At 48.1% G+C, this 21,299-nt stretch overlaps 2 protein-coding genes across 2 annotated transcripts in view; one reads left to right on the forward strand and one right to left on the reverse strand.

Moving 5' to 3' along the window:
* LOC125758584 (uncharacterized) overlaps positions 1-3,351 on the reverse strand; it is a 32,969-nt gene extending 29,618 nt beyond the window's left edge. Inside the window, exon 1 of the mRNA XM_049415904.1 lies at positions 3,244-3,351. Within this exon, the coding sequence (XP_049271861.1) occupies positions 3,244-3,351 (108 nt within the window). The remainder of the gene's footprint in view (positions 1-3,243) is intronic.
* Positions 3,352-4,115: 764 nt separating this feature from the next.
* LOC119394586 (cholinesterase-like) lies at positions 4,116-7,964 on the forward strand. Its single transcript, XM_037661904.1, has 3 exons — positions 4,116-4,119; positions 6,537-6,737; positions 6,820-7,964. Exons 1-3 carry the CDS (start codon positions 4,116-4,118, stop codon positions 7,962-7,964), a joined length of 1,350 nt encoding a protein of 449 aa, XP_037517832.1.
* The last annotated feature ends 13,335 nt before the right edge of the window (positions 7,965-21,299 follow it).

The following is a 21,299-nucleotide window of genomic DNA, read 5'->3' on the forward strand; positions in this document are numbered from 1 at the left end:
TGCGTCATGCTCATTAAAGTGAATATCTTTTTTTGTGTCTTCTTTCTGCCATTCGCGTGTCTAGATGCTATAATGAAGTGCTCAGAAAAGTTCCCTCAATGCCCTCAATGGAATAAATATGCACTTTCAAGCTCATCAACTGTTCATAAAGCGAATGACTTTCTAAGAGTGTCCAGAGTCGCTGTTGATGATCAGAGTAGGTGGTCTCTGCTAGCTGGTCTCTGCCGTTCTTTTTAACGCGATAGCGTTAAAGGGACAGTAAAGAGCAAAACGATTTCTCTCATATTAGTGAAGTACTCTTTCACGATACCAAAAACACCACGCTTAGTACGATAAGACGCTTAGTAAGCGAGAAAACGTGCAAAAACAAAATGTAGGTGGCGACGCCACCTTGAAGTTTCCGCACCATTCGCTGTGACGTCACGTGTTTGACGGCGCCTACTAGGGACTACGTAGTTCCGAAGTGGTAAAAATGAAGTACATTGTCCTCTGAGGGGGCCATTGACTTAATATACAAAGTTTGGGGTAATTTTGTTGAGCCAATGGCGCCAAAATACGATAAATACAATTTGAAATCCGTGACGTCACGCGGAGAGATTCCGGTGCGAAATTTGAAAATGAAACTTTCAACTCGATTTTCTCCTGTATTAGTAAACCTATGATGGCGAAATTAACGACATTAGAGTTCTCAGAGCACAATTTATTGATCTAGGCCCGATTCATTGTTTCTCTTTAGTGTGCCTTTAAAGAGCTCGTTTCGCAGAAATTACGGTGTCGGCGTGGTTGGTTGTGAGCGAAACATCAGCACTGAATGCAAATAAAATTAATGATGCAAATATATAAAAGATGCAATTGAAACAAATAATACGATCTGTTGGAGTGAGAATCGAACCTAGGGCTTCTGCGTGGAAAGCAGGTGTTCTACCACGGAGCCACACCACTGTTTTAAACTGCTTCGGAAAAAAGCACTATGTCAATGTCATGCAGTAGGATGAGTCTCCTTAACGCATGTAATACTGCGTGGCAGAAGCGTAGAATCGCGCCAGGAGTCAAAACATGTGAATGGCGCAACGAGTGGGTGTTTTAAAGGCCCACCCATTACGAAGCGCTCAGACATATCTAGTCATCATCATAAGCAAAAGACAAACAAAGTGAGCAGCTGCGTAGGTTCGCGTGTTGCCTTACGGACGCGTAGTGGGCCATTCACTGATTCGGGAAAAACATCAATGTGTAGTGGGCACTTCCAATCTGTACTTACAGCAGACATTCTGGGATATATAGTTTGAAACGGCCAATGTTACGCGTACAGACGTTCGTTTCCTTGCGGCATTGTTGAGGCATTCACCAAGAACCGAAACTAGGATAGCACTTGGCCTCTCGCGTCTGACGTCAGAGCGGGGACTCCGTTCTCAACCGCGCTGCAGCAGCTGCTGCTCCTGTATGCGGATCGTCTGCTTCAGGCGGGGACTTTATCGAACGAACAGCCTCGCGACGGTCAACTAACGCCTGCAACGAATGTTTTCGAGTGTAAGCTTGAACTTGTTTTAGTTATACGGCCCAATCGACAGGGCCAAGAAATGCCCCGGACGGCTGAAGAGTGCGCCGATGCCACTGACCGCAGAAAGTGACCGGTAAGAAAGTGAAACTATGTGTAAGTGTTCTCGCTCGTTATCTTGTTTCCGCCGTACGATACTATTTAGTTTGGGTGTTTCTTTCGATATTTCAGTAAGCGTGCCGGTCTTCGGCATGTACAAGCTTGTGAAACGTCGCCGTGCCTCATCGAGGGCGAGGCGGTGTACGACGCAGGCCACGTTGTTGAACGCGCGGTCGAGGCCGTCAACGGAGGTCGCATCACCATCGCAGCTCTCGTCCTGCAAACAAGTGCGCAAGTGCCGTCTTCTTGGTTGCACACCCCCCTGCCGATGCCCATGATCGCAGTTTGTCCCGTAATGTTGGTTCAGTGAGAACGATATTACGTCGTAGTTCATGTTAACACCGCACAGGGCCGTCGCATGGGTATTAGAATATAACAAATAGTTAATCGCTGATTATACCACGCACAGGGCCACAGAGATTAACGTGGCAAAAGCAAGCTGGGTCGAGTTTCACGCCACGCAGCCTAACAAAAAGCTTAAAGAGTTCCGCTCTTAAAAAAGTGTCTGCACTGCCTCAGGTGAAAACTTTTAGAGAATGTGCACTAAACCGCGGCAACAGGTTTCACTTATGAATTTATGATAAGCAGTCCGCTAGGCGCACGCTTGCCTTCCTAAGCAAAATACGTATGTACACCATCTAAATGCAGCCGTAATCTCAGATATCCTGCGCCGCTCGAATGAGCTCACGAGGCGCGCTTTCCTGCGAGGCGATTCGGAGGCCGCGTCGTCGGCTTTTTGTCTAGGGGCCTTCGCGGCAGGTTGTGGGACGGCACCACACCTGCTGTAAGTCGCCTATGCTTATAGCCTGCGTGCAATAAACGCCTTAAGTATTGGCGGGGCGCTTAAACGCATTCACAAGCTTACCTAAGAGTGGCGCGTACCGTGGGGAGCAGAAGTCACTGTCCGCGAAGTGCTTGCTGCACACGGTCGGTGAAGGCGTGGGGCGCTTTCCCATTCTGAGCTTGACTATCCACTTCTTCTTCAGCTTTGGGTCCTTAGGATAGTTGCGAAAGCTTTTCACGAGCGGACGAAGTACACTGAGGCACAGAGCAGTACTTCACCATTGCGCAGCACTCGCCGCGGAGACAAGCGGCCGCAGTTCTAAGAAACAAAGAGCTGTGGTCCTAAATGAACATTAAAAGCAGACCCACGGTTGTTCGAACAGCGTCAGTAGACACCATACGCAAGATAACCATTTGAACGGCTTTTTGATGAGATTTACCACAACGGTGGTTTCAACACGGCGCTGGGCCTACGTAGCAGACGAAAGCGCGCGAATCCCCGCTCTGACGTCATACAGGCGCCGTTCGCAGCGCCGCCATCGGTCGCACACCAGGCCAATTGAGAAGGCGACGCACACGGAGCCCGATTACGCTATCGTGTTCTACTCTTTTGGGCGAAGCTGAAGCGTCCTCCAAGTTTTTATTCTTTTTTGTGAATTTTATCGTTTCTAGAGATGAAAGCCGTGACTTGCTGTGGCGACAGTATTTGCGATTACACACTGCTAGAAAAAAAAAAAGATCTCAAATTCTTATATCTCAAAAGCATTACTCACCAATATCTCAAAATATCTCAAAGTGTTACTCACCAATATAGAATCAGAGTTGAGGCGCAGGTGCTCCAGGATGTAGCCGCCGAAGTTCTTGCGAAAATCAAGCGCACAAACTCCGAATGGGCTCTTCAGTATAGTGGCCATCTGAGGGACACATAGAAAAATATTGGCTTAATTGTTGATTGTCATCAATTATTTACAACTACTTTCGTGCTTTCTATCTTATTGGTAATATTAGGGTTCAAAGTAGGGAACTTTTTTACACGCACTGAAATTTGCTTGGATCCTTGGCTGAACCACAGTTATCACTCTTCTGCAAGCGCATTTGGATATACAAAAATGTAAGTTTCTTTACTATCTGTACTTCAGCTTCTTTTTAAATACATGGTTAAAGGAATCTAGTGCATTTAGTTGCATAATGTGAAAACGGGAAAGGAAGCATTACGCTGTTCAATTAGGCCTCTCCGTCCTAGGTTCGCCTACCAACGCCTGCCGCGAGAACTGGTTTTACGTTCTCGGCAGTTACCTGCGCTCTTGTTATTGCACTATTGCACTTCGTGAAGCCATTTTTGCTGAGCATGTTAACTGCGTAGGCTAAGCGCATTTGACTACCTGGACTGTTTATACGGGTTCCGACGAACGAGCGCTTTACAGCTGCTGCAGCTTATTCCGGCATTTGAATTGTGTATTCACTGCATTCCATAGCATGAGTCATTCGGAAAGCGAATCTCTTTGCTAGATGTGTTTTCGTCCCGTGTGTTTTTTCCATCACACCATTGTAGCGAAAGCGTATATGAAGAAATTGCAGACAGAGAGGTCAACATTGCCCTGAGTTTTCGTATGTATATATATATATATATGTCTCTTCTTTCGTGTCTTCTTGTAAGAGTTGTGCGCTTCCTGCCAAGATGGGTCAGTAAAACAGCCCTTTGGGCTAGTTGGTACATGTTGAACAAAGGTTGGGGAACATTGCGCTGCACAGGCAGTGCAGAAAAACACTCACGGAAGGCATAAAAACACAACAAGAACAGGTGCGCAATGCTACAAAAATAGCAATAAAGCAATGCTACAAAAAGTAGCACCGAGTAGAAGTCGCGGTTTTAAATCTTCCATCTATACAATCTATATAATTTTGTAGGGTTATAAATAGCTGCACTTACATTGCCAGATGTCCACTAGCGATCCGTTCACTACGTAGGCATGTTTCAAACGTTACGGTGAGTACGAATCTACTTGCTTTGCCTGTATAGATGGGCACTTCTCTCAAAACCGAAGTAATGTTACGTAAGATTATCTGAGGAGCGACATCGTCCTGGGAGCATTACTGAAACAGTGTAAACTAACTTCATTGATAATCCGCTGAACTCTGTTGGTTACTAACGCCAAAACAACAAAGTTGCAAGTCACTGGCAAACTGAGGTACGCAGTTACACTTTCCTCTAGAGGACAGTGCATTCTTGAGTTCTGTGAATTACAGATGCACCAATACGCGGCACATGTGGGTCTGAAAAAACTGCGGAACCCCTGTTGTGCGGTTTCCTTCAAGACTGTACGTAAACACTTTAAAGACCGCACTAAGTCAACTTGACGTTTAGTAGAGCATTTTTTAAATGACTCAACCTTGGCAATGCGTGTCGAAGGTACCGAAGGTTAATAGTGCACAGCAGCAGTTACTGAGGGACTCATTGAGTGATCACAACGTTACTGTGTGTGTGTGAAGCGCTCACTATTTCCCATTTTACCCCCTCTATTCTGCATGCGGCCTTCAATATCATTTAAAGCTTTATGACGATTGGGGGCATTTGTTCTTGATGACAGCACTGGGTTGGATTTGAGAGCTTTAGATTCGAGATTCGAGACTTTCACAGCATCCAACGAATAAATTGATGCAGTGCTTGTCAATGCACTGCACTAGTCGCAAACATTATTGTCATCCTTCAACACTCCACAACTTGATTCTTATGTTTGAACTTAATAACAGTTAAAGGGCCCCTCACCAGGTTTGACAATTTTGAGCTAACGAGCGCAATGCATACACTGGGCGTTCACGATCACGTCTGCCAAAATTTGCAACGCTACGCGCCGCGGAAATGGGTCAAATTTCAAGGTGAACGCTGCTTGCCCTTCCTCTCGCGGGCGCGCGCTTTAGAGAATGAGGGGATGACGTACATGAGAAAATGGCCCTGCGTTGATGGTAGCGCTGTGACGTCGCTCCTCTACGTAGACGACTGTGCTCTGACGTCGCCAACAGTAGCACGTGACACTGCGATAATTATTTGACGCGACGTGTGTAGTTTGTGTAATTTGTTGCTTGAATAGATTAATAAAACGTGAGAAAAATAATGAGACACACAAAGGGAACGTGTGAGTCTCTTTCATTTTTTTTTTCGTGAATTGCAGCGAGATGCGCGGCTAGTGTGCCTCCCTTTCCCATGCGTTCGTGTCCCCGCGGTTAGCGCATCGCGCAGACGCCAGCCCTGGAAACGAAAGTAATGTTCTGGCGCGTTCGAGCATTCATTATGCTGATTTATTCCACCGCGTCCAAGTAAACGTTAATTCGGCACTGGCTCATGATACCGCCACTTAACCTCCTTGGCCCGTACAAATGTCTCAACTTTCATGCCCGTCCCGCAGAAACAGGCAGTGCACCACAGAGAACGCCGACAAAACGCCCACGGCCGCTACATAAAAAAAAAAAAAAGGTAGCGGCCGTGCAACGCCGCTCGCGTGCTCGGGCTGGCTCGGGCACGTCATGCGCACGCGACCATGCATGCGCATGACGTGTTCATGCGTATGTGTCAAGTGAAGAGTGCAGGGAAGGGATTTGGCTTGCCAAGGCTACACGGGGCGAGTGGCAAGGGTTTGAAACTCGCCTCCTCTCATCATGGTTTCGCGCCGCTACAAATTATTGTTTTTCTCAGCTCATAATGAACCGATCTGAAAAATTCTTGCGGCATACTGCTCCTCATTTGGCACGCAACAACTTCCAGCGTCTAACTAAAAATTGCTACGTGGCCTGGTGAGGGGCCCTTTAAGGTATAGGGAGAGCGCTGGATATTGGACAAACAGGGATAAAAGCAAGGCACACAGAGCGTCAGATCACATGCATTCGCGTAATCGTGTTGTTGGATAAGTGACGCCACATGCGGCTACACTTGAATTGTTGCAATTCTGGTGAAATAAAGTAATGATGATCGTCAACTGTCCTCGCAACCGCAGTTACTAAAAAGTCACTCGAATTCTTTTTTTTCCCCGCAGCACGCGCAGAGGCAGATGGACTACATATACGTCCGTAGAAACCTGTTTATTGACACTGCTTATGTCTACAGTACTGTCAGATGACCCTATTGTCGTCAAGACCACGGAAGGAAGCGTGCGCGGCCGACGTGAAAATGTTTTAGGCAGAGACATAGAAATATTCCTCGGAATTCCGTACGCCGCGCCGCCCGTCGGAGAACTTCGGTTCCTCAAGCCTGTGCCGGCATCCCCGTGGGAAAATGTTTACGACGCAACGACCGTCAAAGATTCCTGCACGCAACCGAGAGTTCCCTGGGTTTATCCCGACAGCTCTCTCCAAAAACTGCCTTCACCTAAACGTGTGGACGCCACAAGCGTCAGAGACGACGAAACTGCCGGTCCTAGTGTGGTTTCACGGCGGATTTTTCAAAACTGGATCGTCATTCGAGACCTCATACAACGCTGCACCCTTGGCCGCACTCAACGATGTAGTCGTCGTGTCCTGTAATTTTCGCTTGGGAATGTTTGGGTTTTTCGACGCAAACAACAAAGGGGCGCCCGGAAACGTTGGCCTCTGGGATCAGGCGATGGTGATGAAATGGGTTCAGCGAAACGTCAGAGCCTTTGGCGGAGATCCCGAACTCGTTACGTTGTTCGGTGAGAGCTCCGGGTCAATGGCTATTCACTTACATCTCATGTCAGCCTTTAGCGCCGGCCTCTTTCGTCGCGCGTTCTTTATAAGCGGTACTGAGAGCACCGACGCGGACGTCGACTCGGTTGACGAAAGCATCCGAACTGGCAATGCCATCGTCGAAGCGCTCGGATGTGCGAATCCTTTGCAGAACCTGACTTCGCATCCGGATGAAGTGCTGCAGTGCCTACGCAATTCGTCAGCCAGCAACATCGCTGAAGCCACGGAAAATGTCACGTCGCCGAGTAGGTTAGCATTTCTACCAACGTTCAATACAGAACTTGTCCCGTACTTGCCTTCGGTTGCTACTGAAAAGGGGCTCTTTCGTGTCGCCGATGCGATGGTTTCTGTAGTCAAGAATGAGGGCGCAGTTACCTTCGTCATGCAATCCAACAAGGACCTCCTTCTAGACAACCTGTCGGGTTACGACTGGGAGGAATTCGTACAAGACGTCGAAGCTTTACTAGGGGAATTTGTCAAAAAAAGTATTTTTCCCATAGCCCTCGACTACTTGGAGAATGCCCAGGCGAAAGAGAAGTCAGCGTACAGACAGGCAGCAGCAGACTTCGTGGGAAAGAATCACTTGTACTGTCCCAGCAGGGTGTTTAGTGAGAATTACTCGGCTAGAAATGGTAAAATTTACGGCATGGTATTCGCACATCGATCTCGTAAGTCTAAACTCCCAAAGTGGACTGAAGTGACACACAGGACAGAGATTCCATACTTCTTCGGAATACCCTTCTTGGACTCTGTTAACTACGATGAAGAAGACCGACAGGTTAGCGCAGAGGCCATGAGGATGCTGACTTCATTTGCTCGAGATGGGTAAGTGAGCTGCGACTCCATCTATGACAACCTGTTGCATAAAAAAGTTACTTCCAGGGTTTTACGTGCAGTAATAATCAAATGACTATGATTCAAGATGCTATGGGTTATTACGGAGTGATCTTGACTTCCTGAGGTTGTTCAGGGCGCTCGCAAATTTATGAACACACGAATAATTGAAGATGCAATGGTCTTCCACCACGTCCTTCTTCAGGGTAATTCAAACTTCACCCTGGAGAAAACAATACGCGACACACACACACACACACACACACACACACACACACACACACACACACACACACACACACACACACACACACACACACACACACACACACACACACACACACACAACACACGCACGCACGCACGCACACACCACACACACACACACACACACACACGCACGCACGCACGCACACACACACACACACACGCACGCACGCACGCACGCACGCACGCACACGCACGCACGCACGCACACACACACACACACACACACACACACACACACACACACACACACACACACACACACACACACACACACACACACACACACACACACACACACACACACAGGCTAAAGAGAAAACTTGTCGTGGTACTGTTGTGACCGGCAGTCCTTCCCCGAAAAAATTCGGCAGATCCCACGCGTTGTGGGAACCGGTTTCAATGCGAAGCAGTCAGCGAGTACTTCTATGCTGTATTTTATGGCAACTTTCGTTAATATATTCCTCCTGGGTCGACCAATGTTTCAATATAGCTTGCTGAATCATAGTAATAAATATCTAATGTTTATTAGAATTGTTTATAAAAGCGAAGCCAACACTGGAACCACAGACGTTAATCTGATACGAGGCCTGTATCGTAGTAGTACATATGTAGCGTTTATTGCTTTCTTGTAAAATTAGATAGCCAGCACCACAAAAACAATTGACGTTGCACGGACATTACGCCTGCATATGCTGTTTTTCCAAACCATTTTATAGACCCGGCGTGGCTTTGTGGTAGAATACCTGATTGCCACGCAGAATGTTCGGGTTCGATTCCTTCTGGGATCCTATTTTTTATTCTTTCCATTCATCGGGTCAGCGCTGCCGATGTCGGTTTTTCTTAACGCTCTCGCATTTAAATTGCCATTGTCTGTTATCGCCGTTTCTGGGTAGATATAAACTGTCAATCACCTGTGGCGCATACACGTCCACCGCGGCCCGTGATAAACGGGTATGGGCCACAGGTGTCTGGAGGAAAGGGTTTGACGACGTACGCGACAGGATTTTCGCGACATTCATGTCATGACCAGACAGTCATATTCGTCAAATCCTCTTACCCTCCCATGCCAATTTTGGTCTACACCAAGTTAAGGAGGCGATCATGAGGTCGCCTAGACGTAGGCGGCTACATAGATAGGTACGTAGATAGAAACGCTCAAAGTGCCAAAGGTTTGCTAAGAAATGCTTTGCACTTAAAAGGAGGGAGTATAACGACGCGCACAGGTGTGCACGTGTGCCATCCGCAGCGGCTGAGCCCGTGCGGGATACTCGACGAACGCTTTCTCTCATTCCTTCCTTCCACCTGCCGATGCAACGTGGCCGTTACCTTGCTGGTTTTCCCTGCCTTAGGTTCTCTGGCAGCGCGCTTCGGAGGGAAAAAGAAGGGGGAGCAAGAACCACGAGGCCGGCACGTCATCAGCGGAATGTCCAACGTGCTGCCCCGGCGCCGATTGTACTGTGCCGTACCTGAACTACGGACCTCCTTGCCCTCTTGCAATCGTCCACCAATAATGGAGGAGGAGGCCAATCTTGAAAAGCAGGGGAGAAGCTTCGTCGCCAGTCGTCAGTCGACATTTGAAGATGTCTCTGTAGTCATCTGCAGTGTTGCCAAATTAGCGATTTTCCTGCTAAATTCGGCGGGTTTTTATCATGTTTAGCGGGCGAAATTGTTTTAATGCGGGAGGCCGGATTTCTGGCGCTTTTGAAGCCTTTCTAGTTTTTTCCCAGCGGCTTTTGTGGGTCTTTTTTCTGCAGGAAAAATATGCCTGTGCCCGCATGACTTCACTGAAGTGAACGTGACCGAAGAAATGAAGGAAAGCAGTTTTCAGCAAACTCTAACAGAAGGGCAGTCTGCATTACATGCAGATTAAATGCAGAAGGATTGCATGCAAGAAAGCACTCCGGCAACGAAAAAACGCCAAGCCTGCGCTGAAACCGCTGCACAGTCACAGCGAAAGCAGGAAGAGCGGCGTTTCTAAAGCACCGTTGTAAGCCTTCTGGGGCTACTAATACAAGTACACTACCAAGGTACCCACTACGCCATAAATCACAATTTTTGTGAAGTTCGGAAGCACCTACTAAGCCATTATCCGTCATTCTGCGGAGAAGCGAGGCACCAGCTACACGTCTGTAAGCATTATGCGCACTTTTTTGACGCGACGACTGATGACGATGAAGAATTATGGCTCAACCCTTTGTAATGGGTTGGAAGCTTTAAATGGCCCACCAGTTATGTAATTTGCATTAGGTGACGCCCGGTCGCTATGTCCCTCTCCCGCCATGCTGTATAACGTACGTTGACGTGGGAGAGAGAGACAGAGGGGGAGGGGGGGGCGAAGAACTTTACTGAGACCCCGAGGAAATGGATCATGCTCTTATGGGCTTCCTTGGCAACTAATACAAGTGCACTTGCGAGGAACCCACTATGCTATAAATCATTGTAATTTTTGAGAAGTAGGAAAGTAGGTATTATGCCATTTTTCGTCATTCTACGGAGAGCCGTGGTACCTGCTAAACTCATGTAAGGCATTATGCGCACTTTGTTGATGCTGTGCCTGATGACGATGAAGAATTATGGCGGAGCCCTTTGTAATGGATTGGAAGCATTGAACAACCTTCTCGTTGCGCAATTCGCATTTACATTTTACTCTTCTACCACGCTATATTGCATATGGTAATGTGGTTCCTTCCCGACATGAAGCCTGTATAGGACCTTTTTGCAAAGCAGTTTCAAACACCGGTATGGCTCAGAGGTTGAATACTGGGCTCCCACGCAGAGGACGCAGGTTCGAACCTCGTTCCATCCTGGAATTTTTTTCTTATTTCGTCTTTTTTTTCTTATTTCGAGCGATAGTGGTTAAGGACACCGGCGGCGGCGGCGGCGGACAACTATGGCGCCGAAAACGGCCGGTGAAATGATCTCATAACAGCTTTCGCTGTAAAAGGAATGAATTTCATAGAAACGCCCTTGGGTATCAACCTTTCAACTTTCCTAGAAACAAGTGTCTCGATCTTCTTCACCAGTGAGACCACCAGCAGGATTTTGAAGCAAGAAGGCGGTCTCTTACAAACCAACGAACGCCGCAATCTGTGGACGTGTTCCAACAGAAAGAACCCGAGGTGTTGCCTACAAAAGAAAATGCTCGGGGTCTCCGAACCGTCAGCCAAAAGAAAGTTTCCCTAAAGGATAAGGTAGCGCAATAACGTGGCGTTTTGAGCGTGTTGGTATGTCATACTGAAGATTATAGCGCACGCAAAAACACGGAAGAACACAGACCTGCCTCATTGGAGAAGCAAGGGTGCAGAAAGGAGCGTAGAAATAGGTTTGTAGAATGTGCTGATGCAGTAGTGTACAAGCTTCCATTAACATGTGGCAAGAATTATGTGGGTCAATGTGGACGGTGCGTTAACGAGCGTTTGAAGGAGCACCACTACAAAGTGAAAAAAAAAAGGGGTGGGTTCCTTGATGTCCACTGCAGGCACTGCAGAAATTCAGGTGCCAGCGCAAGTAACAATGTTCATATCACGTGCATGCCCATTTTTCAGGAATGTTCAATTGTTATACCAGCCGAGGTCAGCTAACCCGCGAAATTATCGAGGCTGAGTTGATTGATAGGCTGAAAAATAAATGTATTTCCAAACCGTCGATTGCCCTCTCCTGTAAGGAGTTAGCCTGTCTACGTAAAGATAGTTGAATTTGCAAAGTGCGTGTAATGATGATGGTAGAAAAGCCATGTTGCCTATATATGTGGTTCCCTGTTGTCGAAATAAACATTGTTGCAAGTTAGCGCCTGTGTGTGTCACGCCTTCCTTTGTCCGCGTTTTAGGGGCGAAGCTCCTCTTAGTCTCACCTTGTCACGTCTCCGTTGTCCGGCGTAACCATCTTTGCAAACTGCCCACTACTTCGTCTTTGCAAACATCCCACTACGACCTATCAGCGATCCTTTGCAAACTGCCCACTACTTCGTCTTTGCAAACATCCCACTACGATCCATCACCGATCCATTACTTAACCGCCCATAAAGCCGTTATAATTAAGGGAGAACAAAAGCCACCTTTGCAAACTGCCCACTACTTCGTCTTTGAAAACATCCCACTACAACCCATCACCGATACATCTCTTCACCGACCATAAAGCCGTTATAATGAAGGGGGAAAGGAAGCCACGTCTAGCTGCCACTTACGATTAATAAAATTTATTGTATAAATATATACAGTGTTTGTCACGTCGTTGATGATGTACTGGGCTATCGCTTTGATTAATGCTAGGCGAAACCACTGAAGATTTCACGGTGTAACCATGATTGCTTCAGTAGCTTCGCCCAAGGTCTTCATCATTCACCTGTGGATATGCTGTGAATTTTTTTTAGTGCGCTATAATCTTCAGCGCAATAACGCTGTCGAGGCGTTTGTGCAGACAGCGAACACCGTAAAAGTTAAAAAAAATCACTGTGTTATATTACGGTAAATAGCTTCGAGTCAAGAAAAAGTTTATTTGAATTTTTTAAATTCTGTGCGTGTTGGGCACAAATAGTGAATTTAGCGGTTTTTAGCGGGTTTTGAAACCTCCGGTTGCGGGTTTGTTATTTTTGACTTGGCAACACTAATAATCTTACTCGCTGTACATATGTGGGATGACGTGAGGCGTTCACTTTCACACATATTTTATTGCTGCTTGCTCTCCGATGTACAACCAAAGCCGCTGTCGTTCTTGCGGGCGTCTTCTTCTCACGCGCTAGGCTCGAACGTGCGGAGCAGCTGAAGCACAACTTCGTCGTCTTCTCTCGCGTTGACGGCTCGCCATAGGGCCCCCCCTCTAGCGAGGTAGCCAGTGCGCGAAGGAGCGATCCTTATGAGTAGCTGGTAGTTGCTACTGTTGCGAAGCGCGTTCCTCTGGTGTTGGAGGATGGCTTGTCGTCTGGGAGGACGGCGTCGGTGTCGAGGAAGGCCGGCTTAATGCGGTCAATGGAGACACTGTCCTCGCGTCCATTAACAGGACGAAATGCTTGGGGCAACGTTTGATGACTCTAAAGGGTCCGTCGTAAGGCGGTTGTAGTGGTGGTCTGATAGCGTCGTGCCGTACGAAGACGTGTGTGCAATCCCGCAGAGCACGACTGACGAAACTTGGGCGTGAGTGTTGACGTGGTGGGATAGGAGACACGTCTTTCATGGCGTTCCTGAGGCGACTGGCATAATCAGCAACGTCCATTGGTGGTACCGGAGACACGTCGAAAAACTGGCCAGGAAGCCTTAAGGTCGTGCCAAAAACGAGCTCAGCTGAGGAGCAAGAAGCGTCCGTGCGTATCGTGCTGCGAAGGGCGAGGAGGACGAGTGGCAGTCGCTCCGTCCAGGGTATCAATGATCGTGAGTCCATGAGCGAGGCTTTGAGTTGGCGGTGAAACCGCTCAACCATGCCATTCGACATAGGGTGGTAGGCTGTCGTCAGGGGCGTAGCCAGAAAATTTTTTCGGGGGGGGGTGTTCAACCATACTTTATGTATGTTCGTGCGTGCGTTTGTATGTGTGCGTGTATTTATACGCAAGCAAAACTGAAAAATTTCGGGGGGGGGGGTTGAACCCACCCAACCCCCCCCCCCCCCCCCTTGGCTACGCCCTTGGCTGTCGTCTTGATGTGGTTGACACCAAGCATGCGGGACAAAGTCCGGAAGAGCGCGGAGTCAAATTGACGACCTCGATCCGTTATGATGGTCTTGGGAACTCCGTAGCGGCTTATCCACACGGTGATGAGTCCGTGGGCAACTGACTCTGCGGTGATGTTGTTGAGCGGTAGTGCCTCAGGCCACCGCGTGAACCGGTCTACGCACGTTAATATATACCGGCGGTTTTCCGATGGGGGCAAAGGGCCTAGGAGGTCCAGGTGCACGTGACTGAACCGTGAGTCCGGAGGTGTGAAGGTACCCAGTGGGCCGACTGTGTGACGCTGGACTTTGGTTTGCTGGCACTTGAGACAAGCACGTGTCCAGCGGCGGACGTCGATGTTAATACGTGGCCATAGATATCGCGCTGTGATGAGGCGTTGAGTCGCACGTATGCCGGGGTGCGACAAGGAATGCAAGGCGTCAAAGACACTGCGGAGAAATGGCGCTGGAACGTACGGGCGGGGACAACCGGTAGACATGTCACAAACGAGGGGAATCACGCAGCCTGAAGTTGGAAATCCTCGAACTTGAGGGAGTCTTGGTGTCGGAGAACCTGAAGTTCGCTGTCCTCCTGTTGTGCAGTCGCCATGGCTGCAAAGTCGACAGGTGGGCGCTCATCCATCGTTGCGTTGATTTCTACGCGGGATAGTGCGTCAGCCACGGGGTTGTCTTTGCCACTGATGTGCCGGATATCGCTCGTGAACTCCGATAGGTAGGCATGCTGGCGGATCTCACGTGGGGTGTGGGCAGAGTTGGTAGCGGTCGAGGTAGACGTGAGGGGCTTGTGGTCGGTGAGGATATGGAATTGCCGACCTTCGAGGACGTGACGAAAATGCTTGACAGCCAAATAGGCCGCGAGTAGTTCGCGACCGAACGTGCTGTAACGGGACTCGGTCTGTGAGAGTTTCCTAGAGAAGAAAGCGACCGGCTGCCAAACTCCGTCGACCAACTGCTGCAGGACTGCTCCGATGGCGACGTCGGAGGCATCCACGGTGAGTGACGTGATGGCGTCGCTCTTCGGATGCACGAGGAGCGTTGCGTTAGCCAGAGCTTCCTTGATGGAACTGAAAGCTGTCTCAGCGTCGTCTGTCCAGGACATGGAAGCGTTCGGCTTCGTTTGACCGGTCAGAAGTGCATGTAGCGGTTGCAAGAAGGCCGCGCAGTGTGGAATAAACCGGCGGTAATAGTTGGCAAGCCCGAGGAATCCACGCAGCTTCTTCGTAGTTGTTGGCCGTGGAAACTGCAATATAGCTTCCACGCGCGCCGTCGGTGGAGAGATCCCACGGGAATCCACGCGATGGCCAAGGAAGTCCAATGAGGAAACTCCGAACTCGCTCTTCGATCCGTTGACGACAAGTCCATATTTCCGGAGCCGCGTGAAAACCTGACGCAGGTGAAGTTCGTGATCTTCTGCTGAAGTGCTGAAGACGAGGATGTCGTCGATGTACGCGAAGCAGCAGGTCAAACCACGAAGAACCTGGTCCACGAACCGTTGAAAGGTTTTTGCTGCGTTTCGTAGACCGAAGGGCATCCGTATGTATTCAAACATGCCAAAAGGTGTTATTATGGCAGTCTTCGGTACGTCGGAAGGATCGACAGGTATTTGGTGGTATGCCTTCACTAGGTCGATTTTGCTGAATACGGTGGAACCGTGCAGCAATGCCGTGAAGTCCTGGATGTGCGGTATCGGATAGCGGTCCGGCACCGTCACTTTGTTGAGGGCGCGATAGTCACCGCACGGTCTCCAGTCACCTGAGGGTTTGGGGACCATGTGTAGCGGTGATGACCAGGCACCGGAAGAGGGGCGGACGTATCCGAGTTCAAGCATGTGCTCGAATTCTTGCCGTGCAATCTTGTAACGGTCAGGTGCGAGACGACGAGCACGTGCAAACACCGGTGCTCCTACTGTCACAATGTGATGAGTGACATTGTGGCGCACTTCAAGAGATGGAGCACGGAAGAGGTCGGAAAATTCTTCCAGAAGCGTAGACCACGGCGGAGAGACTTTGGCATGAGCTTGCACGAGACGTAAGGGTGGTAAACTCGATGTCACGCCTTGAACTGTTAGGTGGGTCTCAGAATCCACGAGGCGGCTATGTCGTAGGTCCACCACAAGCTTAAAATGCCAAAGAAAATCCGCACCGATAACTGGTACACGCACGTCGGCGATTAAGAAAATCCAACGAAACGTGCGTCTCAAGCCGATGTCAAGCGTAACAGACCTCTGTCCGTAGGTCCGTATGGTGGAACCATTAACAGCTGTGACAGGCGGCGTTGTCTGGCGTCGTCGACGGTCCTCCAGCGTAGGAGGAACAACACACACTTCGGCACCCGTGTCGATGAGGTACCGAACTTTGGTGACGCGGTCCGTGACGTGGAATAGGCGGCTGTATGTGGGGCCTGCAACAGTGGCCGCCGTCAATGCGTGGCCCGTGCGTTTCCCGCAAACTGGCATGGCTGATGGCACTGACGAGCGCCACTTGTGGGATGACGTGAGGCGTTCACTTTCCCACATATTTTATTGCTGCTTGCTCTCCGATGTACAACCAAAGCCGCTGTCGTTCTTGCGGGCGTCTTCTTCTCACGCGCTAGGCTCGAACGTGCGGAGCAGCTGAAGCACAACTTCGTCGTCTTCTCTCGCGTTGACGGCTCGCCATTCATATCTGTAAATACAGTTTTTGTTTTGGAAGAAAAGTGGTCCTGAATGTCGGGCCCCACTCTAAGGTCTTCAACCATTCATGATGGCTTTGACACCCACGGGCCCCGTCCCCCAATCGCAACAGTACGCGCTAGCACTCGTTGAGGTAAAGAAAATACTATGGTGGATACTAATGCTCTACGACGGGACATTTGCAAAAATTAATTGCATGAGCGTTCGGTGCATGTCTTTAGAATAAAACACTATTTCCTTGTAGAACTTTCATTTTTTGCGTCAAGAACTCCTTATTATTATTGCTTTTTGCAGTAAACCGTGTGCACCCAATGGGACCCAGTGGACGCCATTTTCTGCCGAACAGCCCTACTTCATGTGGCTGGAACCAGGCAACTACAGGATGACAAAATTTTATGAAGGCGATGCGTGTGAGCTCTGGCGGAAGTCTTAGTGTCCCGGCCACCCGAGCTTGTGCACTGATTGCAACAGTGCACTGATTGTAAATAAACACGTGAAAATGTGAAAATTGCCTTTGTTTTTTCTCATACAACAGAAATTGAGAAATTCCCATAGAGTAGGAGCTAAAAAAGTGTAGTTTCAGTGCGCTTGAGGCCCGGTATGACTAAGTAGATTGCAGAGGTACAAAAAAAATCATTCAACAATCAAATTGACAACATGACACATTAGCCTGTATATGCCCAGTGTTCTACATATAGGACGCTTCTTTGATGCACTCTACCATCGCTATTTCATTAGCTGATGACTAGCGCCACCTACAGCACATAAAGCAGGCCTCATTCCCAACGTGTGCAAGCCTAGATATTTCTTGCTTTTCATGCTGCCACGTGCCGACCTTTCTCAGGGCAAACGCGTGCTTTGTGTAAAATGCGTCACGGAGAGGAAGAAGCGCAATGTCAGTGTTCACGTGAAATGTTTGAAGGCTTACCACACCCGCACATAGCACCTCTAATGCCCAGTGTTCTATATGTATGGGATGGCTTGAAAAACAGTGTTGCGTTTACCTGGCAGTAAATAAAGAACTTGTGCTTCCTTTTGAGAGTAGAAGTACACCTTTTGTGAAAAAAAAAATATTTGTTTTGTCATTTTTTCTGAGTTTGGGCATATATGGGTTAACACATTGGAATTGAAAGATGAAATATTCATATCTATATAATTAACACGTTTCAACATGCGAAAAAAAGTATCGCGACAAATCGGCAAATATTGCGATTATAAGTTGCAACTAATGAAATATTCTAGGAGTCCCCCATGAACAACTTCAGTAAAATCACAAAATTCGGTATGCTGCACACTACAAGACACCGCTTAAATTCTTCAGGTGTGAAGTTAAACATGTCACTATCACTCGTATGTATCTACGGTCGCTGGCATCAGGACTTGCATAGGTTGATTACCATTGCTCGTTCTGGTACAAGGAACAGTCCACTTTTCGAAGAATGAAGACAGCGCGCAGTCATGTGCTCTGGTGCCTGGAACATTCTTTTTATCGTTGCTCACAGCTTAATAAAAGAGGAAATTTCATATAGCAAGACCTTTAAATGCTCCTTGTGCACAACCACTTGCTGAGATGACGCTGCGAACCATGAATGACTGATAAAACGTGTAGTGATGACAGATATTTGACCACAGAATTAAAAATGCGTAGTGAAATAGAAAAGACAAAGGAGAGGATCCTTTTTTGAGGCGATGTGTAGGCAAATTGCGAAGTGTTTTGGTAAACAGAGAAAAAGTAATGTTCCTGATTCCTTGTTTTCGGCCAGCGTAGACATCCTGCGGTAAATATCAGGTTTGCCGTAAATATTAGCCTGTCCATTGTTTCTCTTCCGTTTAGTGTCTATATGCTAGTTGACTCATCGGAATAGTGGATGAGTCGTGTACTATTTAGAAAAGATGAACCTGAGATCTTTACGTCGCACCATTTCCTGAGCGCCAATGTATTTTCTGCTCTTGCTGGCTTGCTATGGAGAGGATGAGGTTTGTATGACCTCGGCTACTCCATTTCTATAAGTTACGCAGCGACAGGAAAATGGATACCCAAAAACAAAAATGAAGAACTGAAGAAAAAAAAATGGCCAAGCTTGCACTAAGTCGCTCATGGCTTAACACAGCGAAGCTGGTCAATTTGAAGTTTGACATGGTTTTGCTAGGTCTCGCTTCCTATCTTGCCAGTACTGGACCGTGTCGGGTATACCCCACATGAAGGCCAAGTTCCGGTTGGCCGCTTCTTCTAGAATGTCGTGGTTCTCCAACTGTTGCTCCGTTATCGTTCTGGTTGAGTCTCAGTTGCCCTAAATGTCATAGCTTGATCGACCAAGATATAGCGCATGACGAATTGAATGAGAAGAATAGAGGGAAACACGAACCACAGAGAGAGAACACTACGGGACAGATTGGCACTTGCGACTGATGAAGGAATGCTTGAAACGTAACCTTATACCTCCCGGCAACCACCTTTTGCGCGTGCGTGAAGCAGCCATGCGTGATCACAGCGTCTAGAAAGGTCAGATATTACAAGCAGTGCGGGTGCAATCCTGTGCTTGACAACATTAGAATGTTAGGTCAGGGAAAGACAAAAGCCCAAAGGGAAATTTTGGAAGCCTTCTACATTAAGAAAGGGGGAAACAATTGCGTCAGTAACACGTCAGTGCACCTGTCTGCTAAGGAAATGACCTTTCTAGACGCCGTGATAACTCGTTACGATTTCGTTTTGTTTCACGCATGGCTGCTTCACGCACGCTCGAAGGGTGGTTGCGGGGGGGTACAAGGTTACGTCTCAAGCATACCTTGATCAGTTGTAAGTGCCAGCCTGTCCCGTCGTGTTCTCTCTCTGTGGTTCTTGTTTCCAGCTGGTTTTTTTATTCAATTCAACATGTACCAACTACCCCAGTCCATCGCCTTGATAGCGCATGACATTAATAGCCATGTACAGGACGTGAGTGGGCTCGACACCTCGTCTATCCGTCCGCCGTGTCTCACTGCTTGCCATGGCAACGGGTGTCGGATGTAGCGATTTGATCTTGCGAGTTTCACCAATGTAAATCTCGGAAAACGAGAGCTAGTCCGCGTTATGGTCGTAAAGTAGTGATATCGGCACCTTGTTTTCACCCGGAGCAATTTCTAGGTAATACCACCCGAACGCATACCAAGCAAACGCACACCTTCGCGGTTATCCGGGAGTTGCCTGAGCTTCTAAAAATCAGTCTTGACTCTATAGAATATGTACAGCGTGCATGGTCTCAACCAAGCATTCCAGCCAGCCATAGCCGTTATTCTTTGTCACAACTCTCTATGTACAGGTACTGCAAGCAACCTCCTCTTCAAATGGACGTCTATAGCTGCCTCTTCGGGAACGCAGCGAGGCAACTGCTGAACCAAATCTTGGACCTCGGTACGTTGATCACCTGGCCTCTTATTGTCTGCCGAAGAGGTGCTCTGTCGGACTTTTGCTGGCAATTGTCGATTACACGTGGACCAGGCACAGTCTCTCGACGATTCCGCATGTATTCACGCTTCCGTGTTCTACATGCTTCGGCATACTCTGGGTCTTCTTCCTTGCGTCGATGCTTGGCCTGCGTTTGTAGGGCTATATACGCCGGATCGGCGCGACGATGTCAAGCCGCTTCTCGATCGGCAGCGCGACGTGCTTCTTTGTGTGCAGCTTCTTCATCGGGCGTTCGAAGCTTCTTCAGTCTACCGATGGCGAGATAATGACGATCCTGCTGCCGCGCACCCGTTCTACACAAATCACTAGCACGCGTGTTTCACGTGCTCCACTTCGCCGAGCAGAGTATTAGTTTACCGCTCGCACCTGCTGTACTCGGTAGTGGGCCTTGTCTCATTCCTGAGGCGCATTCCCACCTGAGAAGTTTTGCCCGACGGAGCACAAGTTACCGATAGCTTGAACAGCTTCACCGTGAAGAGAATGAAGAGAGCGCGTGCCGGTTCATGATGGTGATAGTTTTTTTAGGGCGGAACAAGAGTTACCGACTGCCTAAACAGCGTCGCTATTAAAAACATATAGCAAACTGAAACAAATAACATGGAAATGGACAGTTCACTTGCAGGAATTCTCTCTGCAATAGAACGTTCACACTGACACAATTCTGTCTAAGTTCCGCCCACAGTATAAGGACTAAAACATCACTTCGTGTATAGCTACACGTAGCTGTTCATCGCAAGCGCTTATCTAGCCCAGTGTCCACTAATAAGTATTTTAGGAACATGTTAGACTTTTGCTAAACATGCTTTTCACGCCACGATCCAGGCAATTCTTGTAATGTGAGAGGGCGTCTGCCCGAACTTACTAGTCTTTTCGTGAATGTTACTTCTTATGTAAGGATCCAACATGGTACAGCGGTAGCAGTTTCTGTAGGCTCAATGAGGCGTAGAGAGAGAGAGAGAGAATGCTAAAGGCAGTATGTTATGCAAACTGTTTTAAACGACAAGCTGCGTACATTAGAAATGTGAGTTTTTCAGCCCAAGCCACTCGTTACTGCGACTTCAAAATACTAATTGTGACTCACTTTTGTTCGCAGTTTGGCGCCAAATCATAACACGAACGACGGTATGTTAATTTTAAAACGAGGAGCCTTTCTTTGGCTTGCAATATCGGTTTCATTTCACAAAGCCGTGGAAACTTTCCTGTCATCGTAAATCACCAATTTCTCGTAATGTTCGTGCGAATAATAAATTTGAAATATAAAGAACAATCTCAAATTGCGTAATGAA

Source organism: Rhipicephalus sanguineus, chromosome 5 (assembly GCF_013339695.2).
Source record: "Rhipicephalus sanguineus isolate Rsan-2018 chromosome 5, BIME_Rsan_1.4, whole genome shotgun sequence".
In the NCBI taxonomy this organism is placed as follows: Eukaryota; Metazoa; Arthropoda; class Arachnida; order Ixodida; family Ixodidae; genus Rhipicephalus; species Rhipicephalus sanguineus.